We start from the raw sequence: 26055 nt of genomic DNA on the forward strand, positions 1-26055 counted from the left end.
TATTATTTTCCTTCCTGCGCAAGTACTACAATAAAATATAATGAATATATAAATTAAGACAAGATCGAATATTTAATATAACAAATTAAAAAATTATATCAGGAAAACGCTAAAAATAATTTACAAATAAAAAACCATGCAACAAATAATTTAAGAAAATTAGTGTTTTCTTTCCTTTTTTGAAAAAATAGCGTCGGAGTTAATTTGCACTGGCAATATTTGATAATTTTCTGCATTATATTCTTGAAAGCGGTAAGGTTTTAGAATTGAAGACATTCTTCGTATTCCACCAAATTTTGTGGAGATATAAGATATGCCTTCAATTCTAAATGTATTTGATGTATTTGATAAATTTGATCATATGTCCATGCCACAGCCCTCTGAAACTTTTATCTGCAATATCACTTATGTGAATGAGTAAGCCAACCATGGAATCATATATTTATCGATTATATCAATACATTATAGTAATAATCAACAACAAAATAGGGATATTTCAAGATCGAAGCAATACATAAAATCCGAAGTGTGGAAAAACATAAACATCTCACTTCACACACTCAATACTTTGAAAGAAGTACACAAAATTGTTATTGGATGGGTTAAATATCTCTGGTCTTCTTTTTACATCGGAAATATTATATGGGTTTTATTAGAAATAGTAATACACGTTTCTCCACGGCTAAAGAACCTCAATTCGTTATCTCCCCATAAACAAAACTAGTGAAAAATTGCCTTTGCAGTCAAGCTGGCATATCTTCACGTATTTACCCCGCCATAAATTATTGTTTAAGTTCCACAAATGTAGATTGTGATGATTGTAGATTATGATTGTAGATTGTGATTCTAGATTGTGATTGTAGATGTGCTTGTAAATTGTGATTGTAGATTGTGCTTGTAGATTGGGATTCTAGATTGTGATTGTAGATTGTGCTTGTAGATTGTGATTGTAGATGTGCTTGTAGATTGTGATTGTAGATTGTAATTGTAAATTGTGATTGTAGATTGGGATTCTAGATTGTGCTTGTAGATTGGGATTGTGATTGTAGATTGAACTTGTAGATTGTGATTGTGATTGTGCTTGTAGATTGTGATTGTGCTTGTAGATTGTGATTGTAGATTGTGCTTGTAGATTGTGCTTGTGCTTGTAGATTGTGATTGTTTGTGATTGTAGATTGTGCTTGTAGATTGTGATTGTAGATTGTGATTATGATTGTAGATTGTGATTGTAGATTGTGCTTGTGTAGATTGTGATTTTAGATTGTGATGGTAGATTGTGCTTGTAGATTGTGATGATTAAGGGACAGTAGGAAGTAACTAAATACTGGAAAAACAAATACTTGACAATGCATGTGGGGTGACAATGAGCGTAACAAACAAGTAAGCGATCCACAGCCATCAACAACACGAGTTAGTGGTAAAGTCGAGTGATGACTCATCAATAAACCAAGTTGCATGTGCTGGTGATATTCCTCTGAGAACAATCATGGAACTTTCCTTCTCATCGTAGAACGTACATTTGATACGTCACACTTTTCACATACATTTTAATACGTCTCACGTACAATTCGGAACTGGCTCTACGTACTTCCATGCTCCAAGTAAGAAATATTTCAGTGACTCTAAAACCTGCTATCACTCATCAGCAAGATTGTACAAAATTGTAAACAACAGAGCTGAAAATGCCTCCAAAAATTGAACGTAAAATAAAATTTCTTCATATTGATAACTAAGACGTTTTATATTGGTAAACAGTTTTTCTTTCAAGAGTAGAAAATGACTAAACTCTATTCTTAAAGGCTCACTTATCCCTAAAAAGTGGAGTCAATAACATATTAGTGATTTAGAAGAAAGTTGTCAGAATATTGACTAGGGCAGGGTTTAGGGACCATTGTAGACCTTTGTTTGTACAGGAAAATATTTTAACTGTATGTTTTAAACGTGTTATTATACATTAAGAAAGAAGCTAATTCTTTAACTTTACACATATGATTGTACATATGTATAATCATAACAATCTTGACATACCGTATTGTAGAATAAGTAAGGTGGACAGTAACCATAAAATTCAAGGCATCAAACTATTCAACAAGCTTCCCATGGAGATAAGAAACACTGAACATATGTCAAAGTTTAAAGCAGTTTTGATGTGTAGCTTTGTTAAACATCCTTTTTATTCTGTTAAAGAGTGCTTTGATGCTGATTTTAATGCTATGTTTAAAGGCCCTTTATTAGAGAAGGGCACAAATTCTAAAGAATAGGTCAATTTATCCTAAGTTACCAGATTTACACTGTATATATGTACATTTCCATGACCATGCCTATTACACGTAAATGTGTCTAATGACAATAAATTATTCTAATTCTAAACCAAAAGTATTACTACTAACTAAACAAATATAGGGGAAACTATAACTTAAATAGCTGACTCCCACTATCCACTCAATATAACCATAAGGAAATTCAGAAAATGTGTAGCTAGCAATGAAAATAAAATATAACGTACAGCGTACATTACACCACTCACGTGATCAGGTAGTCATTTATTTTTGAAAATGAATGAAAATATCCACTTTAAACTAAAACAAACTTACCTCAAATAAATTAACGGGAACTTCATTTTTCATTAAATACTTTTGTACATGGGCGACTGCATCTTTTGGATAGTCCTGCAACAAAAATGTGGACATTTTTACAAATCAATTTTTAACTCTCTGTACTTCAGCTAAAACAATTCAAGGTTTAGAAATAAACTCCGTCTGTCGAACTAAGTTCATGCGTCCATCACTGAAAAGCGTTTTAATTCCTCCTCCATTTAATTTAGGCAAAGAATTGACACCAACTGTGTTTATTGATGATGACTCTTAGTCTGTCGAATTAAGTTCATGCGTCCATCACTGATAACCATTTTAATTCCTCCTCCATTTAATTTAGGCAAAGAATTGAGACCAACTGTGTTAATGGATGATGACTCTTAGAGGAAACAGAATCCACCAAGTTTTTGGGGGATACACATAGATCATGGGCTAACCTGGAATAAACACATTGCCGTTGCTAGAGTTGCCTCAAGCATTTATGCTTTACGTAATTTTTTAAATACTGCTCCCTTGATATCTTAAAATTGGCCTATTTTGGTCCGGTTTAATCACATTTGTCATATGGTTACGTCAAATACAGATCGGAAAAGGTATGATTTAGAGTAAAAAAAAAAGGGAAATCCGAATCATCCTCAAACTAGATTTCAGAGAGTCGATCAGGGAACTAAAACTGCTTACTTTACCCTGCCTCTATGCTGGAGGACAAAGTTTACATTTGTACAAGGCCAAGACATCCACCACTGTGGAACAAAAGGCAGGGAAAACTTGTGGGTACAACTTCACAAGTTGGCAGCATTTGTGCATTTCCGTCTCAAATTGGTGTTAAGCTGAATAATAAACTCCCTGTATGTATCAAACAAACGGAAAATTTAAACCACATTTGAGCTCGACTGAAGCACCATCTAGTTGCATACGCGTTTTACTCAGTTGATAAGTTCATGGAGGCTAGGATACATAATTGGTACTGGCTTCAAATTAACCAAATTTTGGATCTGGTGTACCAAACCGAATAATTGTGCATATACTGTACATATACATGATGGTTGCAAAAATTGTATTACTGTCAAAATGCAAAAAAGTTTTAAAAAATGAATGGCTGAACTGGTGTAAGCAATGCGTCTGTTCCCTTTTTTCTGTAAGGAGAAAATAGGGACGAATTGAGATAACAGAAATCTCAAGATATCGATACTCAAGTTTGATTTTCTGACTCATTTTGTGTTTCTAGGTTGTGTATATAGTACATTACTTACTAAACGTATACTTATTCAAACATTAAAGCTGAGGTTGGTGTAGTTTACTTAAATTTCTGTCTTTCAAAAATTAATCGTACACGGCTATTTCAGTATGGAACATTCCACTCGGTGAGCATTCTATTTAAAACAAGGCAGAAGTACACCACACCGTGTGTTGAAAGTTACCTGTAAAATGTCAAGTCTGCAGATCATTTCATTATTGAGATGTCCTACGGACTGTCAGACAATTGTACAGCAAACCTCAGTCTACTGGGTAATAGTCTTGGACGTCGCTCAGCCACATCGCATGGATCATCGAACTCGGTGTGGCCTATATACAAATGAGGCCTCATGCAAAATTCTATCTGTCGGCTTGTTCTCAAGATATCGTGCGGACAGACAGAAATGAAATGTTTCCATCCCCTCGAGTAATTATGAAATCAAGTTTAACAGAGACCAATGTTGCAAAGAGAATTGTCATTTAGTTCTCGTATGAGTGCAGTTTGTATGCTATCTCAAATTCACTACGAGTACCGAGAAGAGAAATCTATATTACACTTATTCGCTCATTTTTGGCAAATGACTTAATTCCAGCAAAAAAAATAAATTCACTTATTGTACATTACTTATTTACTTGTATATAAAAAAATGTTGAATCCAGGAGAAAAGCATAAACATCGTTGTTTGTTTTTGTCAAACGAAAACAAAGAACAGATTCACTTGTTTCAATCAGAGCCAAACTTGTAGTCTCCCTGGTTGTGTGTGGATTACAGGGGTAGAGCCCGCCGCAACATCAACAAAGTGACTAAGCCTTGTTACACTGCCTCTATACATACCGCCGCGCCGGCCGGTTCCACAGAGTTCTCACAACCGGGCGGTTTAGTAGCTGTGGTGGTAATCCATCAATGAACAGTGTACGGGGGTCTTGCAACCGGAGGTTTCAAAAGCAGCGTACAGGGTGTTTTTAACCCATGTAGAAGCTCTCTGGAGCTTATTGAATAGTAAAAGAGACTATTTCTTCCCATAAACAAGAATCTGCAATTTCTTACTTCCAGAGCTACATAGAACTCCAAAGTTATCACTCAAAAATATTTATTTACTTGCTGTGACCAAATTAAAATCTGTAACTTAATAATAATAGTAAAACGTTTTAATGTGTGTGAAAATTTCAAGATTCAGCATTCATTCATTAACCACATCAGACCTCCATTCATACATACAATTTGTACAATCCCTCTAATTCTCACATTCTCATGCTTTTCCCAGTATCAGTCAGCCAATCATGTGGTCTCCCAAACGTGTGTTGTAAACTCATATATATATATATATATATATATAATTTCAATAAACATTGAATCACAAAAAGTACTTGCTCCGCCGGGAGTCGAACCCGGATCTCTCACATGCCGGGAGAATGTGCTACCATTACACCACAGAGCGCTTACTTTTTCCGATTCAATTATTTTGTATTTGGCCGTATCTGTCACATATGTGTTTAAATAAGCAAACTAACATATGATCGGAAGACCAAATACCTGTCAAATGACTTTTATTTACGTTAAATTGTATAAATGGCAATAGCCTTATTTAATTTCAATAAACATTGAATCACAAAAAGTACTTGCTCCGCCGGGAGTCGAACCCGGATCTCTCACTTGCCGGGTGAATGTGCTACCATTACACCACAGAGCGCTTACTTTTTTCCGATTCAATTATTTTGTATTTGGCCGTATCTGTCACATATGTGTTTAAATAAGCAAACTAACATATGATCGGAAGACCAAATACCTGTCAAATGACTTTTATTTACGTTAAATTGTATAAATGGCAATAGCCTTATTTAATTTCAATAAACATTGAATCACAAAAAGTACTTGCTCCGCCGGGAGTCGAACCCGGATCTCTCACTTGCCGGGTGAATGTGCTACCATTACACCACAGAGCGCTTACTTTTTCCGATTCAATTATTTTTGTATTTGGGCCGTAGGCTATTGCCATTTATACAATTTAACGTAAATAAAAGTCATTTGAACAGGTATTTGGTCTTCCGATCATATGTTAGTTTTGCTTATTTAAACACATATGTGACAGATACGGCCAAATACAAAATAATTGAATCGGAAAAAGTAAGCGCTCTGTGGTGTAATGGTAGCACATTCACCCGGCAAGTGAGAGATCCGGGTTCGACTCCCGGCGGAGCAAGTACTTTTTGTGATTCAATGTTTATTGAAATTAAATAAGGCTATTGCCATTTTAGACAATTTAACGTAAATAAAAGTCATTTGACAGGTATTTGGTCTTCCGATCATATGTTTAGTTTGCTTATTTAAACACATATGTGACAGATACGGCCAAATACAAAATAATTGAATCGGAAAAAAAGTAAGCGCTCTGTGGTGTAATGGTAGCACATTCACCCGGCAAGTGAGAGATCCGGGTTCGACTCCCGGCGGAGCAAGTACTTTTTGTGATTCAATGTTTATTGAAATTAAATAAGGCTATTGCCATTTATACAATTTAACGTTTTATATATATATATATATATGTGTGTGTGTGTGTGTGTGTGTGCGCGCGCGCGCGTGCTTGTGTACTGCACAATATTTTTAAAATAATTAACGTAGTTTTCAGATAATTTCTGAATGCCTTTGGCATTGCAGCATTTTTAATTAAATTTGACAGTTGATTGACAAATTGAATTGATGCCTGAGAAGGCAAACGTTCAAAAACATGTAATGCATTCAAAAGCATGATATGCGTTCAAAAGCATGATATGCGTTCAAAAGCATGATATGCGTTCAAAAGCATGTTATGCATCTCCCAGTTTGGTAGGTTCCCCTGCCTCTATGTCCACAACTTTAATGACATTGTACTTTAAACTCAGAAAAGGAAAATTTTGTTTAAATATACAAGCAGGGTAAGGTTAGCAGTCTTAAATTTCTCAATATTAGTTTTCACATTTGTCAATTGAAATTCTGCAATGCTTTTTCTTTTGAAAAATACACTTTCTGGAACATGTGTGTTTTCGCATCCCTAAATATCACAAAACTTTAGACAAAATGTAACATCTTTGCTGGGGTGTTTTTGGATAATGCTTTTAAACATTAGGAGAGAAACACAATTAAATTTGGGGGGAGGGGTCTTTTGCAATATTTGTAGAGAGATAGGAAACATAAATTTTGTGACAAAAGTATTTTACTACGAAAAATAGTTTTGAGAAAATGAGTTTGCAGTTCATGTACTCTATCACCACACTGGTTTCAGGCATGAGAGAATGAGAGACATACTTTTCTGTCATCAATTGACCACTCATAATAAGTACACTTCAACTAACTCTTTACCATAACAAAATCCACTTCCTAAAATAAAGTTTGATTTAGAAAAAAATAAGTTTATTATTTACTCTTATTAAAAATGTCACAAGAAATATTAGATCTCATTTCAAGACAACAGGTTTTCACCCCTGAATGTGGACAGCAGCATCCAATGTCAGACTAGAAGAGGAACTACAGATTTCTTATCACAAAAACTTAGGTTTGTAAATAGAATACACAAAAAACTTTGGAGTGATTCAATACTTAGTTTCGCCACAGTACGAAAAATCAAGTTTTGTACACAGATGTTGGATACCTGTAGCCCTTAAATAAAGCAATTGTGAACATACATTCATGTGAAATAAAGTCTTATTTTGATCCATATGATCTCAAGTGGTTTCTTTACATGCATTTAGAAACGACTGGAGTAAATTAACGTATTTCAGCACAAATAAAACAACAATGAATATATTTGAAAACACAAAATAAGGCAATAAAGAAAGTGACTTACATGTGCGTGTGCGAGCAGTTCTTTCATAATAAAATCATCGTAGATTTCCCGAGCTAGTTTCCGTCTCCCATCAGGACACTCTAGCTTTTCGTATTGCTTGATCTGAAACAACAAATACAGAGTTTAGAGATCCGATAAAAAATAGCCCAATTTTATAACTGTTATTTTTAGAACTGTCTTTAGACAGTTCCATACGTGCTTTGGTACTATCCGGAGGTCAATATTTTTGGAAGAATTTTTTTTACCAAGGACTTCAGGATCGGTTCTTGTTTTCTGCCTCTAAAAAGGAAGTGATGTCGGTGAGGAGGTCACACTGTTCCTATCTACTTCTTGTTATTAAGCTGTATAAGTAGGTAAATACATACGTACGTATTATAAATATAAAAAGGAAACGAGCGTTCAAGTGATCTGAGCTCGAATTTAGGTACTATCTCGAGGAATTCTTCGCCAGAAGTTCGGGCGCTATCGAAGTCCGCACTGATGGCCAGGAGCACTACCGATCGGTACTTTCCCGACCTCAGATCACGTCCCAGATCGTCCAACGTGATCTGACGTCGCGTCGGGAAAGTTAGACGATCTATTATAAGATGCTAGCATCATTGCGGGCTTTGAAGGCGACGTCCTGCGCTTCTGGCGAAAACTAAAAACATTCCTCGAGACAGTACCAAAATTCAGCTCAGACCACGTGAGCGCTGAGTCTAATCACACATAGTAGATAGGGACAAAATGGCCTTCCGACATCGCTTCCTTTTGGGAGGCAGAAAACAAGAATCTATCGTCATAATGGCATGTTATTGCGCCAAATAAAACCTGCTCTCTTCAATAAAAGTATTTTAGGTCACTGATAAGAAAAGATCTTCCAAAAACGGTGGCTCCGGATTTTATGGTGTCATCATGGTTATCTATAAAACAAATAAGAGAATTTTCGCTAACGCTCTGCCAGAGCCCGTAGAGTAACATACGCCATCATCTAACTCAGTGTTGGCCATATGGAAATGAAGATTTAAGCAATTTTCAAGTCTGTAGATCTTTTCGTTTTCCAGATATCGTCAAGAAATGTTCAAGCCTACCGAATAATAGGCTTCGCTAACGCTCAGCCAAAAAAACTTACAAAGTTTTTAATAGCTAATACCAAGATATAAAAACATTACGTCAGTGGTTCACTTATATAAAATTAACAAAATAGCACACCACAGCGTGGATGGGTAAATAAATGGACAGCATGGTGTTGCACAACTCACCTATTTATTTGTTCTGGATTTGACTGTTTACCGCAACTAACAAGTTTCTACGTAGCCTGGCTGCCAGTATCGGAACTCCAACGCCCCCCCCCCCCAATCACCCTCACCAACTATCATCCGCGGAATCAAATCTGTGAGGTCGTTCTTGCTCATTTCACACCACCACTTGAAACAAATTTGCAATGACGATTTAAATAGCAAGGCATAACTTCATACAAATTCGATATTTGAATACAAAAACTGCTGGGCCGGTTTATGAAAATCAAGATAATTAAAACGTATTCACTGTGAGTACAGGCGGTACTGTCACTAGGTAAGAGTACGCCACCCCGCGTATCGCGTACCCGGCTACGCTGAGGTCGCGTTAAAATTTCAAGTCTGTAGCTCATGTCACTACGTCACATCACTGTACTTAGTTTCATTCAAAGAGGAGCTCTTCTTATTGCAAAAACTATTGTAGTAAAATATCTCACAATGTCCAGTAATTTTAAATTTCAACACCAGCTATTAGGTGCGAATTCAACCCTTGTAAAGGTATCTTTTAGGCTACATTGAAAGACCCCAAGAATTAAATCTAAAATTAATGGAAAATGTTGTGTTTCTTGTGCTACAATGCGCTCAGTTTGTTTAAAAATTTATATATTTTGCCATTTTCTCGTTGCCATCATGGTTACCCGTAAGAACGATGTGATAATATTTGCTAACGCTCAGCCAAATCCCATGGAGTGGCATGAACCACCATCGAACTCGATGTTGCTTATATAGAAAGGATGTTCCATACAAAATTTCAAGTCCCTAAATCAGTTCCTTCCCAAGGTATCGTGCGGACAGACAGACAGACAGACAGTGAAAGGCTGAGCGGTAGCGAAGCGTTGTTGAGTTTTCACGTATAAAAAGAGACTTACCTTGAGCTTAAAGTTCAAAAATTATTAAAAAAGCAGACACGATGACCAAACAACAAAAGCACACCAGAAGCAGGATTTCCTAGGGAGAGAGCAGTACAGCAAAGCCTGATAATCCACTTCATTACTAGAAAACTACGAATCATCGTATCTAAAAATGGATCAAACGCACTTTGAATTATTTTGTATTGACAACTAATCTAGTAATTGGTGTATATTTGAGACCTGACTGTTACACCAGGCCTGAATGGCGCTAATGTGATGAACACATTAACCGTCTCATCCATCACATCGCAGTGATGGCAGTTTTATCGTCACATGTTTGCTGTGCCACTCCACATTCCTGGCGACTACTACAGTGCCCGTGCCGCGTACATCACCTCGCCTATTCCATATACGTCACATATAATATTATCTTTATAATCAAAATCCTATTGTCTCTTCCAATAATATTAAAACATAATATTGTCAATACTTTATGGATCATACAAATCTTGTCTCTGCCTCCTAGATCATACAGACTATCGTCTCTACTCTCCAGGATAATATAACACTTATTCTCCATACTATACAGATTGAAGAGGATTGTGTCCCTACCATACTTGCACAGAATATTGTCAATACTTAATGAACCATACAAATCTTGTCTCTGCCTCCTAGATCATACAGACTATCGTCTCTATTCTCCAGGATAATATAACACTTTTTGACTAAACTATGCAGATCGAAGAGGATTGTGTCCCTACCATACTTATCATTCAGAATATTGTCAATACTTAATGGACCATACAAATCTTGTCTCTGCCTCCTAGATCATACAGACTATCGTCTCTATTCTCCAGGATAATATAACACTTTTTCTCCATACTATACAGATCGAAGAGGATTTTGTCCTTACCATACTTATCATTCAGATTATTGTCAATACTTAATGGACCATACAAATCTTGTCTCTGCCTCCTAGATCATACAGACTATCGTCTCTACTCTCCAGGATAATATAACACTTTTTCTCCATACTATACAGATCGAAGAGGATTGTGTCTCTACCATACTTATAACACAGAATATTGTCAATACTTAATGGACCATACAAATCTTGTCTCTGCCTCCTAGATCATACAGACTATCGTCTCTACTCTCCAGGATAATATAACACTTTTACTCTAAACTATGCAGATCGAAGAGGATTGTGTCTCTACCATACTTATAACACAGAATATTGCCAATACTTATGGATCATAATGGATTGTAATGGGTCATACAAATTTTGTCTCTGCCTCCTAGATCATACAAGTCTTCCTCTCTACTCTCGACGATAATATAAAACTTTGTCTCTACTGTAATAATGAATAGGATTTTGTCCAATCACACACCATACTTGAGGTGGACACAACAAGATAAAGCTGATACAACCGATGCTGACTTGACATCGATTCAAAGTACAATTTATGTTCTGTTCCGTTCAGTATTCAATGCCAATCTTAATTTTACACTGGAATCAGTCATCGGGCAGTGGATCAATAGCATACTGACCCATTTGTGCGGGACAATACTGAAGAATCCCCAGCGTTCTTTACTTTTAGAATTCCGTTTAATTCAATTCGCAATGCATTATTTCTGACCTGAAGTTTTCGAACAAAAACAACAAATCTTTCTCGAACAGAGAGAGAGCACGATATAAAAATTGTTTGGTTTCCTAAATATAAATTTCCGCCGGTAAGAGTCTGGCTGGGAGACGGTTGGCGGGGGGGGGGGGGGGGTAAGAGAAGCGCTCAACAAACAATCTACTACAAACCCAGTAAACTTAATTCTTGTTTCCAAGTAGCAGTTTCCTAGAGAACGTGATTTGTGAGAAGCGAAGCTCCTCGTGCTGTGCTGACTTGTTACTGGTTCAGCTCGTTAACTAAATATCTGCTAGTTATAATCGCGATGTGCTGGCTTATCGTTTAGTTACAATGAAAACCCTAGTTCTGAACTAATATTAACATTGAATGTTCATTAATCTCTATGCAAAAATGATTTTAACTTCTTATTCGTGGTAATATTCGAATGGGAGCCGAGAACCAATTTACATTGAGAAAATATGTGCAACACCTGATTTTTCTTGAAATCCATACTGAAACTTCCTTTAAGAAAGAAATCTATATTCGACCACAGTAGTTTCAGTCCGGAACGAGAAGGCATCAAAAGGGTTAAAACTATAGAACCATAATTTTGCTCTTATTCCGTATTTTTTACCTTGACGCACTTCAAATCGTCATGCACGTAAATAAATGTTAAATCAGCGTCATCTGACCATATACGGACCCTTGAAATGGCGACTTTAAGACTCTTTAATCTAACTACCTGGCATCGATATAACTACTATTTATGTACCTGACGTTCTATTTAAGCAAATCAAGATAGGGAAATATAATCTGAAAAAAAATATTATTTAACATTTTTACCCTAACTGATACTTTTCCACTTCGACCTTCACTAAAACTATAGCGGACGAAGACGGATTTTCCCCATAAGGGAAACTCATTTATAAAGCTCCATTGAGAGTACGGCACCATTTTGTTCCTTAAAAAGTTCCTGACCCGTATCTGTGTTGAGAACGATCTTTCAGTAATACTGAATTATTTAAATAATAATTATAATCGTTTACTAAAAAGTAATTGAAACAATTGAAAATTTTGGGGGGTCCGGACCCCCTGGATCCCCTCGCTGGGTACGTCCTTGCTCTTGCTGTGAGGCTGGATTCTCAAGTTGTCCCTCCCTCTTGTATTATGTCTGTGGACGTCACTGCTCTGTGTGAACTCACATTTGTATTGACAATACACGGCCACATCCAGGATATAGAGGCAAGCTACGTCAGTGATTCAAAACTCATGAAGACATCTCTGCACGACTATCTAAGTTTTAAATTTGAAATGATTCCGATTGCCTTCTTTTGGAGCCTTCGGCTCTTTCAAATTTCTATTTTGCGCAGCCACCATTTTTTAAACATTTTCATAGCAAAATTTCGCTAGGACCTGCAGAGCAAAGGCAGTTGGCAACACTGGAACATAACGAGTCGTTGCGATCAATCCTGCGGATAACGAGCAAAACGAGGGTGGCGAGAGTGAACAACGAGTGTAAATCTGCCGTGACTCGCGAGCACACCGACGAGCAGACAAATCTTCAAGTGTTATAACGAGTGTTTGCCGATGCGAAGCGCCGCGCCGTACAGAACAGAGACAAACGCTGAATAAATAACGCGAACACCGCCCCCCACCCCCCTACACCCCCCCACCACCAGGCGCGCGTCCGGCCCTGTTGTTGTAACACGAAAACCTGTTATCAGAGTTGCTAACTTTTAAGCTGTTGGATGGAGTTTGGAAAAGTTCGGTCATTATAAATGAGGGCCAGTTAAGGGGTGGTTAGTAACGGGTGGGCGATGCCCGTCCAGACATCCACCGCATCGCAGATCATCATCATCAGCATTATCATCACTACAGGAGAACTTCATATTTTTGTCATCATTTTTATTATTTAAACTCGCTCACGAGCGACATGCATAGCAGAATTTTGGGACCTAATTGCTCATACAAAAATTAATTATATTTATTACATTATAATTATATTTATTATAATATGGATTACACTAAATTAAAGGAAAACCTCTTCATTTTTTGTGTTGTCTCTTTCGTTACGTTCTGCCGAAACCTTCGACACTCCGTTGTATTGGTTTATAAATAATCTTTTGTAACCTTTAAACCAAATCCTCTTACCTAAAAACAGCCGATTGTATTGACCAAGTGCAATATCAAAACCCTCTATTCACATTTTTGTTTCATTAAACACGCATTACAATACCCCATGCTCTTAAGATATCGCGTGTTGTTATTTGGCCATCAATTTGATTCAGAAACAAAACTTATATATACTACGGATGAGAATTTCATGACGAATTTAAAAATAGAGGACGCAAGTAAAGGACAGGTTAAGAGGCGAAAAATGCAGAATGCAATATTAAAAAGTTGTGCAGTGACCAGACAGACAAACACACTCGTGTAATGACTTGACGAGTGTCGCCGCGTAATGAACGGAGCGGCTAAGCAGGTCATTACACCGCCTTGCCCTGCAGACGCTCTCCGCTCTGCATACACTGCACTGGCCACGTTAGGTGCACCAGACAGACAAACAGACTCGTGTAATGACTTGACGAGTGTCGCCGCGTAATGAACTGTGCGGCTAAGCAGGTCATTACACCGCCTTGCCCCGCAGACGCTCTCCGCTCTGCATACACTGCACTGGCCACCGTTAGGTGCACCAGACAGACAAACAGACTCGTGTAATGACTTGACGAGTGTCGCCGCGTAATGAACGTGTATCGGTACAGCACTGGCAATAAGACAGAGTCGACTTGACGACAGCTCATTACACCGCCTTGCCCCCGCAGACGCTCTCCGCTCTGCATACACTGCACTGGCCACGTTAGGTGCACCAGACAGACAAACAGACTCGTGTAATGACTTGACGAGTGTCGCCGCGTAATGAACGGAGCGGCTAAGCAGGTCATTACACCGCCTTGCCCTGCAGACGCTCTCCGCTCTGCATACACTGCACTGGCCACATTAGGTGCACCAGACAGACAAACAGACTCGTGTAATGACTTGACGAGTGTCGCCGCGTAATGAACGGAGCGGCTAAGCAGGTCATTACACCGCCTTGCCCCGCAGACGCTCTCCGCTCTCATACACAGCACTGGTCACGTTAGGTGGAATATGTTTGTTACTGAATTTTGGACCACCCTATGTTCATTCTTTCATTGAAAATTGTTAATCGAATCTACTTTATTTATAATATTATAGACTACAAATGGTGTCTACATACATTTCAAATTATTTATTAGGTTATCCTAGAGTTACAACTAAACATAATGCTCCACAAGCTGTCCTTTGTAGACATCCTTCATGTGTGTAAAATTGACTAAAATAAGCTCTGGTGGGAGGAGGTTGTAGAATATCCGCCCGTTGTCTGATCCTGTTCTTTCATACAGTTGAAGACGGTGATTTGGAATGTTGAAGAGACACCAGCATGTTGAAGTATATTAGCTCATGACTACGTTGTTAGCTTATGTACTGACCATTATCGCACCTTTAATCCGTCAAACGTTATATTTTACAGTGTTCAAAACGTATGCGGAAATATTTCGGGTTGTAGTAGAATAAGTGGATATAAACAAAGAGGTTCGTCTAACACTATGGTATATTTCATTACGTATAACGTCTGTCAGTCTGTTTTTTTACTGAATAAATCGTAACTCAACAACTATTTATTTCACGGCCTTATAATGTCATACGTTTGTATATCTTAGGACGTAACATTTAGATGAATGAAATATCATAAATATTTTAAAAACAGCTGTCTTTTAAAAGGTTCAAAGCAGATTTTCATGAAAACCAACGAGAAGAGAAACAAATTCAAGACACATACAATACACGTTGTAAGGAGACAATGGTTTTAATACCATATTTTTTGGTATGAACACCTAAAAATTAAAGAAATACTTCCTGACTGAAGTGGATTTCACAACAGTAATCAACGTGCAATTATTCCATCATTTATCATCCATTCATAAAAAATAAGGTGTCAAGATGTTTGTCTTCACGAGCTTTCTTTCACGTGTCATAACATAGTCTTCCTCTTCCTGTATGTTATAGTGAAAATTTTCCAACAAATTTTCGAAAGCCCACCATTTTGGCTCTATTTACGATAGATTTTCTGCAATTAAAAGTAGCATCCCAAGGAAAAATCCAAAATTACAAAAAAAACAACATATGCTTAACGGAGCGAAATAGAACATAGTGTTACGGACACTTTTTTGTTTTCTTTCATCTACTGAACCATATCCACAAAATATTGACCCACATTTCTTGAACACACTGTATACTGTACAAAAGTTCAAATTGCAAGAATCCTTCCTCCACAAATAAACCAGACTAGCGATGCGTTTAATTATTGTAATTTATTACGTCACGTTACTACAGATGATACGTGCCTTGTAAACGACAACTTAAAGTATGTGAACAGCCCAAGACAAGTCTGTGACAGCGCCAGATTCCGGATACTGCACTTAGAGAAAGGGGACCTGGAGCGAAACTCCACATTCACATCGATTCAACCCTTCCCACCACAGCTACGTCACGTGTGGAAAACTCCGTTGCCTCAACGTGTTTAAAGATCGTGTCTAAAACAACGAAGTGCACTCAATTGTGCACCTGATGAGACAATGACAACACCTCTTCTAGATTACACTATTCACACCAACTAAATGTGGGTGAAGCAGTACTTATTAATTGTGTGAAAAAATCTGCTCTGCACGGAGAGCTGTCCACAATATTCAGCTACAGTTAATTTAGGATTAACAATTAATTTAGGATCCTACAATAGTAGAACAATTACTTCTGGAAAATCTGTATCTAAATTTTAAGCTGACAATATGTTGTCGTACATCGTGTATACTAACGGTACGTGCAAATAAAAGGATTGTATACAACTAATACAGTCGTGAGCCAAGCCCACGTCGCACTTGCTTTGTGCCTTATGGCTATCATCAGTCCGCGACAGCTGCGTAAACTACTACGAGATATTGGAATGATGTTCAGTAGGTTGATGACGTGGTTCCACAGATGTTTCTAATGTATAAAACTAATTACAGACGTGAGCCAAGCCCACGTCACACTTGCTTTGTGCCTTATGGCTATCATCAATCCGCGACAGCTGCGTAAACTACTACGAGATATTGGAATGTGTTCAGTGGATTGATGACTGTGTGGTTCACAGATGTTTCTAATGTATAAAACTACTGTATTACAGACGTGAGCCAAGCCCACGTCACACTTGCTTTGTGCCTTATGGCTATCATCAGTCCGCGACAGCTGCGTAAACTACTACGAGATATTGGAATGTGTTCAGTGGATTGATGACTGTGTGGTTCACAGATGTTTCTAATGTATAAAACTACTGTATTACAGACGTGAGCCAAGCCCACGTCACACGTGCTTTGTGCCTTATGGCTATCATCAGTCCGTGACAGCTGCGTAAACTACTACGAGATACTGGAATGTGTTCAGTGGAATAACATTATTTGTTCCTTTAGATTAATAATAATTAATACGTGTATCTTCTCTGTTCCAGTGTATATTGTAAAATCCTGATGGAAATAAACTAATTCATTCATTTATTGTCACCAACCTTAAACATCGACTGCAGTATATATTTTCTTTTCATTCTATGCATAGAAGTGGTACTTGTTAAAACGACGTGTAGACAGACGGTTTGTTTACAAATTCATTTATTTTGCACTCTCTAGTTGTCATCATGGTTACCCGTAAGACCAACATAAAATAAAATACCTAACGATCATTCAACTCCAATGAAGATCGGTGCAAAATTTCAAGACTCTAGGTCAGTTGGTTTCCGTGATACCATGTGGAGGAGAGACACTTAGACAGAAATTAAACTTTTCCAGCCCCTAGAGTGATAGGCTTCGCTGACGCTCAGCCAATACATGTGCCCGACGGTTTTTATCTAAGGAAATTTCCAAGTGATAAAGGATGTCCGGTTTTGGCACGCCTGTCGGCACCGAATGGGTCCGCAGTGAAATTTAAACTACTTCCCGATACAAACAGCCCAGTGATATTGAAGGCCATTCATTTAAACTGATAGACCGAATCAATCAGCCGGTTTGGCCGCGCCGCCTGCTGCATTCCTCTCGTTTATCGGCCCAACACTGTGTTTATAATTGGCTGTGCTTTAGCGAAGCCCGACACTCGTGGCGGTTGGACAAACAGACTTGGAATTGTGCACGAGGCTTCATTTCTAGATGGGGAACACTGAGTTCTGTGATGGTACATGTCGCTCCGTGCGACTTGGCTGAGCGTTAGCGAACATTTGTACGTTGGTCATATGGGTTTACGAGGCAAACATTAAGGCAACGAGAAAATAGCAGAAAAAATTAATTTAAAAACAAACTCAGTACAGTCATACGAGATTCAGACATGAACCCAACTATTCCAACACACAACATAATTTTATTATTAGTGCATATTTGTCTGTATGTCCTTTATAGACTCAGAAACTATTTGACCGATCATTATGAACATTTGCATGTGTATGTATGTTTCCACGTAGAAGGTTTATATGCTATGCACATTGATGTAACTCACCACCAGGCGGCGCTGCAAAATATAAAAGCTATCAAAGCGCCTGCACATTGTAAACTGCAATTACGAGACAGTTACGTGTATTAAATAGCCAAACACTAACTGAAGGCGCTAAGTTTTTATGTATATTTGTCTTTAAAATAAATTACTGGTTGAACTGAGAATTTAGTGTTAGACCACTTTATAATAAAGTACATGTAAGTACATGTAAAACGGCTATAGAAATACACTTTTGGCAGATTTTCTTGATCACGGCAACAAGGTAAACACTAAAATTGGAACATTGGAAACATAATTCACCTGAACCAGAAGTGCTCATACACGGGCATAGCTTACGCATAGCGTGCGAAGCCGCGGGAAACAGCTAGTGTTTTAATAAGAAAACTAATTTAAAGAATAATAGTCCGAATGACTTATGTGGCCACATATGTGAAGTAAGATTCCATATAAAAGTAAGACCATAATATTTGAACCGAAATGTCAGAGTGTACGCAATATACGAGTAGTTTTCAATTACTTTAAGTTAGTAAAAGCGCTCTTTTTTAAAAGTAAAAATGTAAGTATTGCTTCTACAGCAATTTAGACTTGAATCGTTCAGAAATGACAGAGATTATTGTGTTAGCAACAATAAGTTTGTGTTCAGAGAAGGCATGACATTCTGTCATGAGAATGTACGCGTCAGAAAAGTTGAAACACTGACATCAGCCGACGCTCTGGTTCAGTAGTGTTCCGCGTCTAGAAGTGGACAGTCGGAACGCTGGACGCGGAACCTACAGCAAATTAAACTTTCTGTGGACTTTGTGGGGCCTGTTTTTGTTTTTGACGTGCCACACTTTTTAATTGGAAACTCTATGTACACAAGTAGCTGGGGTCTTAGCCGGGCTTACAGTATTCAGCACAGTGATATTTCGTAAAAGCGCCAAAACGAAAAGTTTGACACGCAAACAATAACGACAGAAATCCACACAGCAGTTCGGCCGGAGTCAATAGGTGTGTTTGCTGCCTTCCTTACCAAATCAAACAAACTCTCGCACGCTTCACCCGCTTCTGCTGTTTTTCAGAATATGAGCTCTTGTTTGTTTATTTGGTTAAATATTTTAGTACGTGTGCTTGAAAGCCACCCGCTCTGAACCGTGCTATGATAACAGACGCTAGTTCAATTTAAGGAGCTAATTGATTGTGAAATGACAAATGATTACAACAGGCTTCGCCGAGGTTCAATGCAAAATTTCAAGTCTAGGTAATTTCATCATTGACAGAACGACAGACAATCGTACGGTAAAACAATTGCTACACCCACCCTACAAACATAAGAGACATTGTGTCAGCCTACAGTGTGATATGTTTCAACGACGTGTAATATACTACTACTATACACTTTAAATAAATGGTTAAACTTAATTTGTATTCTGATGATTAGCTAGAAATAATAAATAAGTCAGTGAACTTTAATGATGATACAACATACAAGTTTGAATTTTGAAACAAGATGGAGGATACAATAATGGTAAATTTTTAAATACAATTCTTAAATTTTAGGGCAGGGTGGTCGTGATGGCTTAATGAAATAGAAATATTAGGTATTGTTTTTTATAAAAGATATTGTAATTTTGAAAAATAATGTTGCTAAATTTTAATTATATTAATTTTGAATTGTTAGCCAAACCGAATGTTCCTGGGTTTTATATTCTTCCAATGGATCACTGTTAAATTTAAAAGGAATTTTCTCACCCAATGTCTGTCTTCTGCTTCTCTGTACTTCAGTGATAATATGAATTTAATAAATTAACCTTTCTTTTGAATCAAATACTGCTGAATAAAATGTAACCAGTTTATTTAATTTAATATAATAATCTTGCTTCACTTCTTCTATATCCCTCTCTCCTCTAAACTTTTAAAAACCTCTGCTCTCTTCACTCAACAATCATCCCTGCACACTGTATCACTGACTTTAGTTTATAACTTTTGAGTTTTATATGTAATAAGGTGAATTTTGATTAATTTTGATATATTACATTTTTTATTTATTATTGTTTGTATTAAAATGTGAGACAATTTATAATTAATTATTCCTTAGTTATTTAATTATTATTACTAATAAATTTCTAAATTAAATTAAGTAGGTATTGAAATGAATGTGAGATGGGTGTATGAAATAAGTCATTACAGACGCTCAGCCAAATTCCATGGTTGGTCATGCACAACCAACCTACTCAATCTTGCCTACGTAGAAATGACATTTCATAGACATGAAATTCATAGCACATGATACAGTCTCATTTTTGCTAATTAAATTTGGTTCCACGCCAGTGTTTAAACATTAAAGGTTGCGCTCCAAGTCCCAATAAAATGATGTTGCATGTGTTTGGACAATTACGAGGGTTAGTATGTCACACGTTTGAATCTCTAATGAGTAAACCGATTTAACACATTTATTTATTCTGTTTTTTTCTCGTTGCAGTCATGGTTACCCCCACAAGAACAATACAAAAATATTCGCTACTGCGGGGTAGGGTACGATAAGCGGACCCGGTTTTTTATATCGAAATTGGCAAACGATATTACTTAATAATTACCATCGATAAAATAAATCGATACTGATTAATTATTTTGAACAATTAACTTAAATAATCTATACCTTTAGCTGTCAACACTTTAAAATAATACTCGTAATGTAATATTTTAATTTTATATAAGTAACATTTGATTATTAAAAATGGCAGTCAATTTTAGAAAACTACACGACATTGCCTTGTAAGATGATAAGCCATGTTTTTTGTGACTTCAACATGTTGGACACGTACTGAAAAACCCATTATGTGAAATTTGTGGGAAAGAAACAACTGTAACTGTGAGAGGAGCAAATATGGTCGTCTTCAGTTTTCCTAATTTTGGTTATAATAATTTGTTTAATCACTGTAAATATTAAATTCATATAAACATATGATTGTTATTGAGGACTATAGATGCTTTATATCGATTGATAGTTTAGGATTTGAGATGCGAATATTAGGTATCGATGATCAGGGTTGCTACAGGAGTCCAATAATGAAATTCCCTGACTTTTCCCTGATTTCCAGACCAAATTTTTCATTTTTCCCTGACTTTTTTCGACGCAATCCCCAGGGTTTTTGGCAATTAATGGGTGGAAAAAAGCGGTGTTGAGGCTAACAGGGTGGCAAATATAAAAAAGCAAAAAATAAAGTGAACACAGTTTAATACGTACAAAAAGATTGACTTAAATCTGCAGGCTTGGACTCGGCGCGGCGGCAGTAAGTTTATTTGTGTAAAGGGATTTTATATTTTTTCCCTGACCAACGTCGAAATTCCCTGACTTTTCCCTGACTTGAGACCGGATTCCCTGACTTTTCCCTGATTTCCAGTCCTGTTTTTTCCCTGACTTTTCCCTGACTTCCCTGATTTCCCTGACCTGTAGCATCCCTGATGATTACATTCTTCGTTTTTAAAAAACCGGGTCCGCTTATCGTACCCTACCCCGCAGACTACAAAACGTCTTTCCTAAGCGTTACGACAAGTCACAAATGCCTGCTATTAGATAAACCACTGTGCGTTGATGACGGTAGAGACGTGTCCATACACGCGCCAATATACTCGTCGTAATGTCACTTTTTCATAAATAAATTTGTGTCATTTGTAAATTGTACTACATAAGAGAGGAGTACAACGCAACACGTAACAGGCTTGATTTGGGTTTCATGCACAATAAAATTGAAATGTATGATAAATGATTTTCATCCTCGAGCTGTCCCTGCGGACTGATAAACACGCAAACTATGACACAGAGTAGGTTGGAAATTTTTACATCTCCAGGCGGAAAAAAATAAATTACACCAACCTATTGAGTGATTAAACTCACATATTTCAAGGTTGGACATGCACCACCAGAGAACTCATTCTTGTCTTTAAATATTTCTCAAGTTACCTTTCCAAATCATTGATTGATAAATTGACATTTTTATCATTGTTAACTTCACAGCAGTACTTAAACAATAACAATTCAGTTTTGCTAGGAAGATCAAATCTTGTCAACCAACTTTTATCATTGACTTTCCACAACTTGTTTCTTTTCATTCTATGAATGGAAATACCATATGATCACATCACATATTATTGCTATCAGTTTCTTTATCATTCTACTATTTTGTCATTGCTATCATAACAATCCATAAGGCCAATTTAAAAAGATTTGCCAACGCTCAGCCAAATCACATGGAGTAACATGCGCAATCATCGAACTCAGCGTTTTTCATATAGACAAAAGACAATAGACAAATGATTTATTTAAAGAAACTTTACAATACTTTTATACATTCCAAGAGCTCACAGAGCTCGCGTGGAAATACTATTAACATAAGAAACAAAATTAATTACGACATACAATATTAGTTGTCAGCCAGTAGTATAGCGGTTCACAGCTGAACACACAATAGCTGTATCGTCTGCATAGGCAAATATAGAAGAATTCAATGGAATACTCAATAAATCATTGATATAGATCAAAAACATTAACGGACCTGCCACCCCACCTTGAGCAACACCGTACCTAATGTGCAATAACTCACTATATGTATTGTTTATTTTGACTGTTTGTCTTCTGTTTTTGCAAAAGGATTCAAGTAATTTATATGCAAGGCCACCTATTCCATATCCCTTAATTATTTTTAATAATATATCAATATCTACAACGTCAAACGCTTTCTCAAAATCCAAATATACAGCTAAAGTACACCTACTGCGATCAACTAATGATGCTAATTCACATATATGTTCTATATGTGTATATAGAAGCTCCATCCACAATTTCAAGTCTATAGGTCGGTTCGTTTACGAGATACCGTACAAACAGAAATTACATTTTTCCAGCCTTCGCTAACGCTCAGCCAATTACAGAACATAATAAAATGTTTATAATTTTAAACAATTGCACCCCGAACCAATAGATTCAGACACTTACGGGTGCATCAAACAAGAGAAAATACCTGAGACTCTACTCAAGGCCGGCTATAATACTACATTATACGAGTAGTACAGCCTTGGTCTTTCGGGTCACACTGCCAGAATGATAATTAAGGTAGATCTAAGATCATCACCCAAACAGAAACTTTAAATTGAGGTGATGTAATTTTCTTATGCTACAAAAAAACCCCGGGAGGGGTCACTTCTGGCTGGTTTACACCACCCAATGGAACCTACAATGGGTACAGCAAAAACTGATGTACCTTAAATCTGGGCAACTCAATCCAGGATGTCCAGGAGCGGCACATCACTAACTGCAATTCTGGGATGCAATGGAAATTCGATACGTCTAGTCTACTGCGGGAGACTGTTGGAGTTGGTGGAGCTCTCTAAGTATCAGAGGTTCTTGCTAGCCTAGACATAAGGGTGTGCCACCCCTGCCCGCTTTGACTGGAGAGGCTTGCACAGAGTTGGCCTCCCCTACTTCCGAGGAAACACGACTGCGATGTAGTGTCCAAAATCATTCCTCGTGGATTTCGGCAGGAGGCGGCCCATATCTTTGCAACCGTACCCATCCTGAATATCCTGTCACTCCGGAAGCAGCGCTAAGGTTCTTTTAGGGCCAAGTGCAATGAGAGGTTTCTCAGCTTCTTCTCCTAAGAGGCCGAAGAAAAAGTTTGTTCGTAAATCATGCTGCAAAGTACATCCACTAACCAGCTAGGGGGTAACTGATCAAAGCTATTCGTACAGAGGCACATTGGGAGCGTAAAAGCTGATCGCATGCAATGCTTAAACCAACGACCACAAGGTTGTTTTAACGTGACTCTAAAAAAAATCTAGAATTGGTTAGAGATAGTGTACATAAAGTGAATGACTTATACGCGTTTAAACGCTCTGGTATAATTTTTATCGGGATTGTAGTCGTGAGTAATGTTAGCTATCCACCCGAGGAATTGATCAGATTCAGATTTCGAAACGCTGTGTCACTTATTTTTGTTGTATCACTGAACGATGGTTATTGTCCGGACAATAAGCTATTCCCTGTACAACTTAGTGATGGCATCAAATTATTTTGATCTGCATCTGATTTACTTTACATATTAAATATGTAGATTCACCCATAGAAGACAGTCAACTTTGTATATACATATAAAACACAGATGTGCTTATATAAACTGACCCCGTCCGACGAAAAATTATCAAGGTACAGAACTGTACACTTGGACACAACCATTAACGCCGTATTTCTCACACACGCGCCTTGATGATTTGGCGAACCGCCTGTCCTTATTTGTGCCACACAAAACACCTTAAAACGTGCCGGCAACAAAATACATACGTTCCGAGAGCGGGCAACATTTATACAGAGTTGATGTGGAAAAATCTGAGACGGCGGAGCGGAATATGAGACATGTAGGCCGTTACGGGATTTTATCGCGCAGTATATTGCAGCCCGGCTCTGCACTGTGTTACATGTCCTCATAACCGTGAAAACTTGTCACTGACGTAAACTCTGCTAGAGCGTGCCGCCACACCGACACCGGACCCTTGCCGCATCCCAATTGCGAACTACCGACCTTCGCCTCTTCTCCATTATTTAAACAACATTTTAAAAAATATTCATAAAATATCCTTTTTAACACTAAGATTCCCAGGTGGAACGAATGAAACTGTACCCTCAGTCAAAAATATACAATTTTTATAATCCGTATAAATTGAGGCATTTTTCAATTTGATGATTATCTAACAATTTGATGATTATCTAACAATTTATGTCCTAATTGGATGGTTTGTCATTTATCACAGAAGCCATTTTTGCTAATTACAAAATAAATCACTTGGTTTTCCAAACAGCAAGTCACCTTCGTGTATTAATTCACGTAGAGCACTTCGAATAAAAATTAATTCCTTTCAAGTTCTTACAGATTAGCTTTTACAATTTAGTACCAACTTGCAATTAGAGCTAGATTCCATTTTAAACCATACAAACAAACAGATGTGACATATAACAGTTACAAGATAGAGAATAACTCTAATTTAAGTTTCTATCTCTAGCTCAACAATTTTGTAGCAGTACACCGACTCACTATGACAGAGAAGAAACCTACCTACGCAGGAGCAAAGTTATGGAACGTCCTCCCAGAACACCTTAGAAAGACTGAAAAACAGCAGTTTGTACGAAGACTGAAGAACTGGTTACTGGAGCATCCGTTTTACCAACTGAAAGAATTTTATGAGTGGACTAATAACAATGAAAGTCTAACTGTTTTATATTAACTTGACAAAATATTCTATACTAGACTTCCATGACCCTTGTTCTTATCTCTATGATAATGTACAACAGAATGTAAATAAATAAATAAATACATTTGCCAGAACTTTAGCGTTTCATTGAACGTCGAAATCAAATTTCGTTAAGTGAATTGTATGTTCTTAAAATCTTCTATCTGTACGAATTAAAAAATGTTTAAAAAATAAGTTACTATACAAGACATTCCTACTCACAAAATTCATCGTTAAATAATACAACAATTTATATCTTGAACTTTATGGATGTTGTTGTAAATTATGTTACTCAGAAACAGGTATAGGCTTTAAACAGATATTATTTTGAGTATTTAGCAACCTGGCTTACTTAATTAAAAGAAGGACTGGATGAAAATTTACTTGCAGTATATGTATAAAAGATTTCATTAGTTATAATACAAAATACCTTTATCGTTAGTGTAAGCATTCATATCTTAATGTTTTCCCGTGGAAATAATTAAAGATTAACGAAATTACTAATCCTAATGCTACAATTATTCCTCGTGACGTGAACTGAAAACATTTCCATACCTATTTAACACCAGATAGATGTGCGTTGAATAAATATGACAATGAAATAAGAAAAAAAAACCAACTGAGAACCAATCGCACCACCTTGAAGGACACCATACCTTATAACCAGCGAAAAACTTGGAAAAGGCGTTGGAAAATTACTAAGGATCCTACACGATAGGGGCTCCTTAAAATCGAGTCTTTGTCTGTCCACCCGTACAGTAATCGTGAGTTCCAATCGGATCAAAAAATTTAAAGGTAAAAAT

The 26055-nt window shown here is 37.1% G+C and overlaps 1 protein-coding gene across 1 annotated transcript in view; it reads right to left on the reverse strand.

The window, feature by feature from the left end:
* The window catches only part of LOC124367311 (G protein-coupled receptor kinase 1), a 305442-nt gene that overhangs the window by 38895 nt on the left and 240492 nt on the right, over window positions 1–26055 (reverse strand). Inside the window, exons 4-5 of the mRNA XM_046824037.1 lie at window positions 7652–7753; window positions 2595–2669 (exon numbers count right to left, since the gene is read on the reverse strand). Coding sequence (XP_046679993.1) covers window positions 2595–2669; window positions 7652–7753 — 177 coding nt within the window. The remainder of the gene's footprint in view (window positions 1–2594; window positions 2670–7651; window positions 7754–26055) is intronic.

This window comes from Homalodisca vitripennis, chromosome 8 (assembly GCF_021130785.1).
Source record: "Homalodisca vitripennis isolate AUS2020 chromosome 8, UT_GWSS_2.1, whole genome shotgun sequence".
NCBI lineage: Eukaryota > Metazoa > Arthropoda > Insecta > Hemiptera > Cicadellidae > Homalodisca > Homalodisca vitripennis.